The sequence below is a fragment of the Cariama cristata genome, unplaced genomic scaffold, assembly GCF_000690535.1.
Source record: "Cariama cristata isolate BGI_N322 unplaced genomic scaffold, ASM69053v1 scaffold34903, whole genome shotgun sequence".
Classification (NCBI taxonomy): domain Eukaryota; kingdom Metazoa; phylum Chordata; class Aves; order Cariamiformes; family Cariamidae; genus Cariama; species Cariama cristata.
Window position 1 is genome coordinate 8639 of NW_009608467.1, and position 10273 is coordinate 18911.

The following is a 10273-nucleotide window of genomic DNA, read 5'->3' on the forward strand; positions in this document are numbered from 1 at the left end:
CCCCCCCGCCAAAAAAAACCCTGTTAGGTATGGTGACTGAAGCAAGGACCAGTAGTTGATTTTTAATCCTTCTTTCTTTTTCCCCTTCTGCCCTTCCTAGGATGCAGGGGCTTTAATCCAGGATGAATGAATGCTACTATGATAAGCGCATGGACTTTTTCTATAACAAGACAAACACTGACACAGTAGATGAGTGGACAGGGCCAAAGCTGATTGTTGTTCTGTGTTTTGGGACATTTTTCTGCCTCTTCATTTTCATTTCAAATTCATTGGTCATAGCAGCTGTGGTCAAGAACAAGAGGTTTCACTTTCCCTTTTACTATCTCCTGGCCAACTTAGCTGCTGCAGACTTTTTTGCTGGAATTGCCTATGTCTTCTTGATGTTCAACACTGGCCCAGTGTCTAAGACATTAACTGTTAACCGCTGGTTTTTGCGTCAGGGTCTTCTGGACACCAGCCTGACAGCTTCCCTGGTGAACCTCCTCGTCATAGCTGTTGAGCGGCACATGTCGATAATGCGGATGAAGATCCACAGTAATCTCACGAAGAAGAGAGTCACCTTTTTAATTATATCAATTTGGGCCATTGCTATTTTCATGGGTGCTGTTCCTACTCTGGGTTGGAACTGCCTCTGTGACATCACTGCCTGCTCATCCCTAGCGCCTATTTACAGCAGAAGTTACTTGGTGTTCTGGAGCATCTTAAACCTAGTTGTCTTCTTCATTATGGTGGTGGTTTACATAAGAATCTACATGTACGTCCAGAGGAAAACGAATGTCTTGTCATCACACACTAGTGGATCCATTAGCCGTAGGAGAACCCCTGTGAAGCTTATGAAGACTGTCATGACTCTCTTAGGTAAGAGACTACAAACCATGGTGTGCCAGGCTGGCAGTGCCAATTAATGCGTTCGTGTGTTTGTGTTGGTTTGGGTTTGCTTGTTTGTTTGGTTTTTTTAAACAACAAAAAACCCCAATGCCCTAAACCAAACCAAATCAAAAAAAAACCCTCACCAGACTTTCAAGTGCTGGAGGCATTTGGACCTCTGTCTGCTTTAGATAGTGAAATAAGTCTTGCACCACGCAGAAATGCAAAGTAGAGGACTGGTCAACATGTAGAAGAAAAGTGTCTCCATTTCATAGGCAGTTTGTTACAAAACACAAATTATCTACAGGTTTTTTTTGGGGAGGGGGAGGGCAGAAATACAAAATCACTTTGGAGGAAGGCTTGTGACGATTCACAACTACCTAGTAGTACATTTTCAAAATAGTGTTCTTTGATATCTGCACAAGACCATGAATACTATGACTGAATGTGGATATTTTTCTTTGGCCCTTTTCCTCTTGGCTGTTTCCTAAACATACTGACTTCTTCCCCCTGGAAATGCACTTTCCCTGGGGAAAGGAGAGGATGCTTGGTGGGTCTGTGACTTTGCCAGACGTTTGCTTTGCAAGGGGAGAATTCACCTTCATTCTGTGAAGATTGCATAGCATAAATACTTTCAGATGATGATACAGTATGGCCTTGGATCTTTAGATCATAATGTGAGATTTGACATGGATTCTACCTTAGAGACACTTGATATTTGGGCAGCTAAATACTAGCTGTAGCAGTCAATTTTCCCCAGGAAGACTTGAATCTGAGCAAGATGTTTTCTGGAAGCCAGGCATGACGTGAGCATGGCTCGTGCAGCTTGCTGCGGGTGGAACTGGGGGGATGCTGGAACACTTGTGAAGCTGGGCTCAGGTGGTGGGGGACTCTAAAACCACAAATACGGCTTTACCGCTCTGACAACTGTTCTGATGTTGTATGAGCCAGCACAAGAAAGCAGGAGCTTTTGGGAAAGCTGGTGTGCATGTATGCCTGGGACACAGTTGTGGCGTACTACAGCATAGTAGTACTAGAGAGCTCTGGGAGAAAAGTGTCACTTTTATGGAGGTAGGAGTTGCCAGGGTGGGGAGTTCAGGTTAAGGACACTTTCTTCCCCTTGTGGTCTATGAGTGCTGTTTGCACAGTCTGGTATCCGATTCTATTTTTTTTTTTTTTTCCCCCTCCCCTGAAATAATAGTCGTGTAGTACCCAACACCTTTGTCTACCAAATGATGTTTTAAAATGCTTTAGAAGCTGAGATCAGTTAAACTTTACAGTGCCTGACTTTGGAAAAGAAAGTGGACTGATGGTTCAAGCCAAGTACAAGGTTCTCACTTATACTCCTGTGTATTCTGAAGTTGGCTTGTCCACTGCCAGAGCCTTTCCCTTCTAAATCCCTCCCCAGATGTCCTTCCTTTTTTCTCTTTGATTTTATGGCACCTATAGAAAGACAAAGTCATGGTTGTTCCTGTCCCCTCCTTGACTTGCAGGGGCAAGATTCAATCTTTTGCCCAGCCTGAAGCTCTTGTGCAGTGAAACTTAAACTATCCACCTGGAAGGAGAAAATCCCTGCAGTAAAACTCTGAATTGCTCCAAATATGATCCTACACTAATGCATAAGCATTGGGTAGGCTAGTTAACTGCTGCATTGAAAAGAGACAAAAAGAAAAGTGCTTTTAAAAAGCCATTCTCTGAGCATGTCTATTGAAGGCAGAACAGCAGGCTGCTTTCTGGGAAGTCACCTAAAAATAAATCATCATGCATAGCCCTGTCTAATTTATACGTATATTTATATAGTTAATATTACTTTGTGTTTGTATAAGCCAAGTTGGAGGGTGCTGAATGAGTGTTGGAATAGCACTGTTAGCTCTCGGTACCGTCTGTGTGTGCTTGCAGGTCAGAGCAGAGAGGTGGTCTGCGCACAGGGGAGGGCACTCGGCCGGCTGATGTTGGCAGGGCAGCGAGGGCAGCTGCTGTTTGCTAATCCATCGTGGTCCCTTAGCCTCTGACAGGTCTTCAGTGCTCACCGCGGTCATGCTGCTCTATGGAAATAAACCACACTTTAAACTTCTTTTTCAACTTGTTCTTTCTTTTACTAGGGAGAGAGGCCTTAGGACTATGGGTTGATTTAAAGATCAGCATCAGCTTTCTCTTACTCACAGAATATGGCTTTTCATCCACCAGTTTAAACTAACTCGGGCAAAGCATTTACTGATATTCTATGCTGGCCCAGACAAATTTAACTTAGAAAGCCCGAGTGCTACTTTAGAGATCATGATTTTGTATATTTACTTTGTCAGTCAGAAACAAAACCAAAACAGAGCCTTCTTCCAAAGAAATTGAGTTAGTGCATGTGTTGCTGGGTACAAGATCTACCCCAAACTCCTGTGTCAGAAGAAGTGTATCTTGGCATGTTTGTTCATATCAGTTCTCCAAACTTTGACTCCGAGAGGCTTTTTATTAAATGTTTATTTCTAGAAATGAGAATATATTTTTTTAAAACAGTTTGAAATGTGCATTCCTGGCCAAGTCATTCAAGCATGCTGTGCAAAATGTATTAGAAACTGAATAGCACACTTCTGGCTTTCCAATTACTAAAGGAGTCATGAAGTGACCAGTGATTCTTCCAAAATGCTGCTTACATCCACTGATGCAACAACCTACAGCTATATGCAGCATGTGGATTTTGCCCAAGGCAGTTATTTTCAATGGCTTGTTCCAAAACATCTGAAAATATTTTGGAGTACACGCCTGATACACTCTTAACTAAAAGCGATTCCAAAATGCTCCATTGCTGGATGAAGCATGATGAGAACCAGAGTTCTTGTTAATGTGCTCTGTTGGTTTCAAGGGAGGTTCAAGACAAAATCCTACTGCCCCGTGGAAAGAGGCTGCGTGTAGCTGGGTGCTGCTGGCATGCTGCTCTTCCTGACTGCCTCCACCTCCTTCCTTGGGGAGGGAGGCTGGGCCTGTGGCTGGCTGCCCCTCCAGCAAAACATTGTTGTCTGCTCTGGGTGTTCTCCTCCTGTGATCCTACAGTTAAGAGTTGGGGGAATCTGGGTCTCGGTGTGACTTCATGGACTCATGGTGATCACAGCTGCAGGTGGCTTTTTGCACCACGCTTTGGGCTTGGATGGCCCCTTCCAGAGGCTGGGACTCGGGTCCCTGTCATCTACATTTTTCTACTGTAACCCCTAAAATGCTCTGTCGCAGGATAGGAGCAAGGCTTTCCCTTTGGCATGCTAAACCATTGGCAGTTATCTGGTTGAAACTGGAAGATGTGAAACCTAGCAAAAGGGGCTAAAATCCTCTTAGGCTGACCTTGTGGCATAGTCCTAGCTAAGCTGGTGACTGTAGCTTTGAAGAAGGCTGGCTGCAGGTGTGCGGGTATGTGATTTTTCAGATGGTGTGTACATGGTAGCTCATCTGCACTTGGCAGTGAGATTCCTGAACTGAAATAACAGCTTTGGGGTGGATGATTTTCAGTTTCAGTGAATTTATAGTTTAATTGGTAACTTGCTGGTTTAACTTGGGCACACATGTGGCAAAGGCAACTGGAAGCTACTACACTTTTTTTTTTTTCCCCCCCCTCAGCGCTGGCATACTCAGGAACAGCTTTGATGTGTAGAATTTTATGACATGATGCTGCTGAAGCAACAGTAGTGCTTCCAGGTACACAGGAATTCATTTTCAAGCAGAGATGATGTAATCTACAAGGAAATCCATGTTTAAATCTAATGGAAAATCCTCAAACTAACCTTGAGGCATTGTGATGCCTGATCTCCCATAATCCAGTGGGAAGACTCGGAGCTGTTCTTCTGATCCATGTTGCATCTTGGCTATATTTCATGTAACTTCTGTGACTTTTAGAGAGTCCCAGAAATAAAATTCTTTTGGAAATGTGGCACTTTGTCAGGGGGAGGAACTCCTATGGGGTAAAAAGCCTGCAAACAAGAAAATTACCAAAGGACTAAGACAAAGGTGTATATTTATGCTTAATCATGGTTCCTTCTGAAAACTCTGTGGTAAAAATTGCAAAATCTGAGCAAGCTGCGAGTTTGAACCATACCTGGCTTTCATCCCCGCAGTGCTAAGAGCAGAGTGTGAATCGCTTGTGTTGTCTCCATACAGAGCAAAATGTATTTTTGATGGAGTCAAAGCAACAGCCCCATCAAAGCATTAGCTATTAACTTTGATACTGTCACTGCATTGCCCCCTGTCCTTGTCTTCAGTCATGGTGCAGGGGAAATGTGTGAAGAGATGTTTGCAGATGTCTTTTATCTTCCCTTACTTTTGCCACTGAAACCTTTTAGGGTTTTGCCTGTATAGGTAGACAGGAATATATCCTAGGAGGTCACGGACTAATCCTGCCTGCAATCTTGGGGTTTTGTTTGAAGGAGAGATTTCTGTGTCTTTTGTTAAATGTGGCTTTGGGGTCCCTTTCCCCTCCTGCTGACTTCCGTGAAAGCAGGGTTGGGCCTTGCATGCTTTGTGGTACAAGTGGTCAAAATGCTTTCAGTGCTTGTTCTGAGGAGGTTTGTTACTGTCTTGATTTCTGCATGGACCTGGCAACTTTGCCAGTGACCCTTGGTGGCTAACGAAAGCTCTCTGTCCAAATACTTACCGAGACTATCAAGTAGACATAGTATTGTTGTCTGGGTGGTCTGGTTCCAGTGCTTGTTAAGATGGGTGGGATTTACTGGTGAGCCCCAAGGCAATAAATCAGTACAGTGTTTTCTCCATTGTGGACTGTAAGAGAGAGTTGGTATCATAACTGCTTACTCAGCATGCTGGAGCCAAACCAGTGTGTAGTATAGAGACTGACCAGAGAAAACAAGTGTTGTGGTAGCAGCTTGCAGCTCCTGATGCCAGCGGGCAAGGGAGGAATGTTACTGATGCTAACCAGTATCTCAAAACTAACACCATGAAATTAGTACTTAGCATCACAAAAATCTTGGTACGGTAGGGTAGAAAATGCAGTTTCTGAAGGAGGTGGTCTCTTGCCTTTCTGTTCTGTACAATATTGCCAGGAACATAGTAAATCAGTTTGAATTTTGTCTGGACTCCAGGAACATAATTTGCAGCAAGATCTGTGGTACCTTGCCGTGGAGACATTTTTCAGCAATCCTAATGCTTACTAAATCACATGAATTTACTTTATATACAATTATGGCCTGTCCATCAGGTGGGCAGAGTGTCCATTAATATCCTCGATGGGGAGAAGCGCCCACCGCTGCTGAAACCAACCCGTGTGCGCAGCGCAGCTCAGCTGACGGGACGCCTGAGGTGCCGCCGAGCCCTGGCTCCGGTGCTCCCCGGGTCCTGCCGTGAGCCAGGCTGTCCTCCCGCTCCTTGCTTTCACAGCTCAGGTATGGGAAAACCAGCGGCTTTAAAAAAAGGAGCTCGACTTGCTTTCCTTACCAAAATTGTTGAAGAGATACCAACATCCCCAGGAGAGCTTTTTAGTGTGTAGCTGCTATCATCCTTATTTGTTTGATTATTTTTTTTTTCTAAACCCAAAAAAGGGGAAACTCTGCTGTTACAAATGATTGGAATTTCCTCAGTACGTTGTTCAAACTGCGACTGTTGTGCAGAGTTGTAATTTTCTATTTCTGTATGTCAGACAGCAATTGTGGCTTGAGCTAAGTTAGTATTATCATGCACATGGCTACTCCTTCCTTGGGCTCAAGGCGCGGGATGAGAGGCTGCGGTGCCGGGGGGAGGCAGGAGGGCAGATGGGGCAGCTCAGGGCCCCTCCCAAGCTCATGGCCAAGGGCTGAGTTTGGTCGCAATGTTCCTCCTCCCCACCAGTCCTGCCCACACCCCTGCCTTTATGGTGGGGTTGTACAGTAATATTGAAAGATGAAAATGCAGTATTGAACTTCCTTCTAAGCTGTGTTTTTTATGCTTTCTTCATGTTGTCTTCACTCTAAGATCTGTTCTCCCTCATTCCCCCTTTTTTTTTTCTTTTTTTTTTTTTTTCTTTTTGAGGCCTGGTGGAAGAGGAGTGTGTTGTCCTACTTTGTCTCTTTCAGCTTTTATTATCACCTTGTGTCTCACTACTTCCTCGCGGAGGCCGTTGTCATTCCTGCCTCACAGCTGAAACACGAGGAGAACTCTGCTGCTCCTGGCCTTGTTCTGCAGTTTCTTGCTATGTTTTAGGGAAATGCCTCTCTTGCAGAGTTTTCTTGTTCCCACATCACTACACTCTTATTTCTTCATACTTTTTGTCTTTTTTTTTTTTTTTTTATTCTGTTGTTTGCTTCATTTCTTTGCCCTGACTGCTACGTTCTTTGGTTCATCTTTACTAACTTATCTGTTTCTTTCTCTCTTTTCATTTACAACTGAATTTGTTTCCTGGATCCAAGTTGTTGGGTCTCAAGTAGCCAGCACGCACAGCCGGGGAGGGAGTAGTTGAGAGAGGTGGGCTGCTGCTCTGACTGGGGAGCCAGCGGCACTCGTGTGTTGCAGACAATGGCATGCATCCTATGCTAGCTGTGGGGTTTCCAGCCAGGACATGTTTAAATTATGTGACTCTTGTTTTAAGAATTGGGCAGCATGCCTGTAGCTCTGCAGTCAGCTGTAGTGCGACAGAAGACATGTTTCTTCTTTGGATCATGTTGTGGCAGTGGTAGAAGTGGACCACCTGGTATCTTCTCCTCCTGCATACAAGAGAGAGCTGAAGAGAGGAAGTCTGCGTTAAGAGCGCCTGTCCTTTGCTTGTTAATGCTCTAGAGCACTTGTTTATCTATCAGCGTGGACAAATCACTGTTGTGATGACCTTTCCCCACTTGTGTTTGAGCTGATGCTCTCAGCAGCTGAGTTCTTGCTCCCTGCAGCCTTCTGAGAGCTGCCCTGCCTTGTGCTCAGGGCTTGGCATAGAAGCTGTAGTAGATGTAATTTTGCTACTGTCATTAGAACTTTGTCTTTTCCTGCTTTTATCATTTTTGTGTAGAATTTTGATGAATGAAATAATCTTGTAAAATGCAAAAAACCCCAAGCCCCTAGCAGTTTGAAGTCATCTTTTTTTTTTTTTTTTTCTTCTTCTTTATTTCTAGGTGCCTTTGTTGTATGCTGGACCCCTGGCCTGGTTGTCTTACTGCTCGATGGTCTGAACTGCACCTACTGTGGGATTCAGAATGTTAAAAGGTGGTTTCTTCTCCTGGCCCTGTTGAACTCTGTCATGAATCCCATAATTTATTCATACAAAGATGATGAGATGTGGAGTACCATGAAAAGGATGATTTGTTGCTCCTCTGAGGATAAGAGTCAGGACAGACGCTCATCGAGGATCCCCTCGACAGTTCTCTGCAGGAGTACGGATACCTCAGGGCACTACATTGAAGATGGCATTATTCAAGGGACAATTTGTGGAAAAGGAGATCTTGGTGACAAAGGAAACTCCTGAGCTATTCAAGGAACTGACTTGGCTGGAAAAGGAGAGGGGGAAGGGTGTTGTAAGAGAAGATTGACTGGCAAAGCTAGTAAACAATATACCCACTTTGTTCCAGAGCCTAAACTCCAGTGTTAACAAAAGTTCTTATAAATAATTGCCTGATGGAAAAACACTTTGTAATGAAGAAAACTTTCTGTGCTGCCATCTTTCTCCTTTTTTTCTTTTAAAGTACATGAAATTGTTTTTTTCATTTGAATGGAATAAATACATCTCAGAGACTTGTGCATGAAAACAAAATGTAAGCAACATAGTGAGACCCTCCTTAAGCTCCTACAGAGAGAATAAACCTGCCTCACTGTGCAGGCTTGGCATTACTGGAGTATTTATGCTTTGAACAGTTTCTGTGCATCTTGAGGAGGATCATGGGCTTGGTTGGGCAGAATTGTGACCCGTTTTCTTGGTTTACGAAGTTCATGAAATAGTTCATACTTACCGTCTCTCTTCCTTCTCCCTATCTTGCTTTCAAAATAGGTAATTTGATGGTTTATTAAAGCTATGCCAGAAACCTGGCTGTGGTGGGAAGCTCAGACCGAACACCAGTGTGCGTGAGTATGTCTGACCATGGATTGTCAGGATCTGAGAGTACAAAAAGCACAAAAGCCTTTGTTACTTCCACAGTGGGGTGAATGCTGCAAGGAGTTATATTGCACTCTCTGCTGCTGTTGTGTAGGCAGGGGTTGAGGGTGGATTAACAGAAGAGCAGCATGGCTGTGTTCATTATGCTCATTTTTTACTTCCCCAGATAACATCAAATGGGTGTGCTCACCCCTCTTTAACTGCTATGCCACTGAGAGAAATAAAATCCAAAACTCTGTTTTAAGAGGGCAAACTTTTAAGAGAAGTTTAAATACACGTATATGCAGGTTCAATCAAGCTATTTAAAATAGAAATTCGTTTACAGGAAAAAAGCCTGAAACTAGCCTAAACCCCTACAAGAGTACAGTATGCACTGATTGTCTGACCTTGTCTGAACTACATTTAACCTCTGATTTGCAAGCAGATCTTACTGGAAGGTACTTGAGGAAAAGGCCATGAAACAGCAAGCAATGAAGGGCTTCCAGCATTGTGACTAATCAAGTCTAGTGTTGATGCAGCCACATCCCAAAAAGCTGAAGTTTTGACTCATGGAGTGTGCTCTAATGGAGGATGTAGCAATTTAAAGCTCTAGGGTAAAGTTTTAAAATTTAAACTTTTAAACTAAAAATGGGAATGTAGATTTCTTGGTACTCTAAAAACCTGGCTCCTGCCGTTTGGTTTCAACAGCAGTGAGCTCCCTGCTACCAAGAGGAGTTACCTGTGTTGTGTTCTAGGGGAAGTCTGATCCTTGGTATTAAAGCAGGTGACTACAACCAGAGGTCACTTTGGAAAGTTTTGGAAGTTTTGACCACTTGGAATTGTCAGAGAACACCACCAAAAGCATATTGTACGAGGCTGAAAGATAAAGATCAGCTGTAGTTTGGGCAAATTATTCCTTTAGTGCAACTTGCATGTGGATATCTGGACTGTGTTGGTCAAAGCAGAACCAGCGCTTGGCTCAAAGGCCAAGTTGCAGTTTTGTAAAGGCCGGGGGGGATTACGTAGCAGGCCTTAGCTCACAAACACAGCAAGCCCCTCTTCAGAGAGCTCACCCATAACACAAGTTACCTTGTAGGGATATGGCCTAACATTCAAGGTAGGTGCTGTATTTGAATAACGCTAAAAACATTTACTCATGTTTTTTGCAGTTACAATGCAATGTTCTTGTGCAAATGCTACTTCGTTAGTTTGGTGTTTTGAAAAGTATGTGAAGTGGTGCTTTCTAGAGTTGGTTAGTGTGGTGGGTTGACCCTGGCTGGATGCCAGGTGCCCACCAAAGCCGCTCTGTCAGTCCCCTCCTCAGCTGGACAGGGGAGAGAAAATATAATGAAATGCTTACGGATCAAGATAAGGACAGGGGGAGATCACTCA

At 43.8% G+C, this 10273-nt stretch overlaps 1 protein-coding gene across 1 annotated transcript in view; it reads left to right on the forward strand.

Moving 5' to 3' along the window:
• Positions 1–8278, forward strand: part of LPAR3 (lysophosphatidic acid receptor 3) — a 10999-nt gene extending 2721 nt beyond the window's left edge. Inside the window, exons 2-3 of the mRNA XM_009697136.1 lie at positions 101–858; positions 7929–8278. Of these exons, the coding sequence (XP_009695438.1) occupies positions 123–858; positions 7929–8278 (1086 nt within the window). The 5' untranslated portion in view covers positions 101–122. The remainder of the gene's footprint in view (positions 1–100; positions 859–7928) is intronic.
• Positions 8279–10273: the final 1995 nt, after the last annotated feature.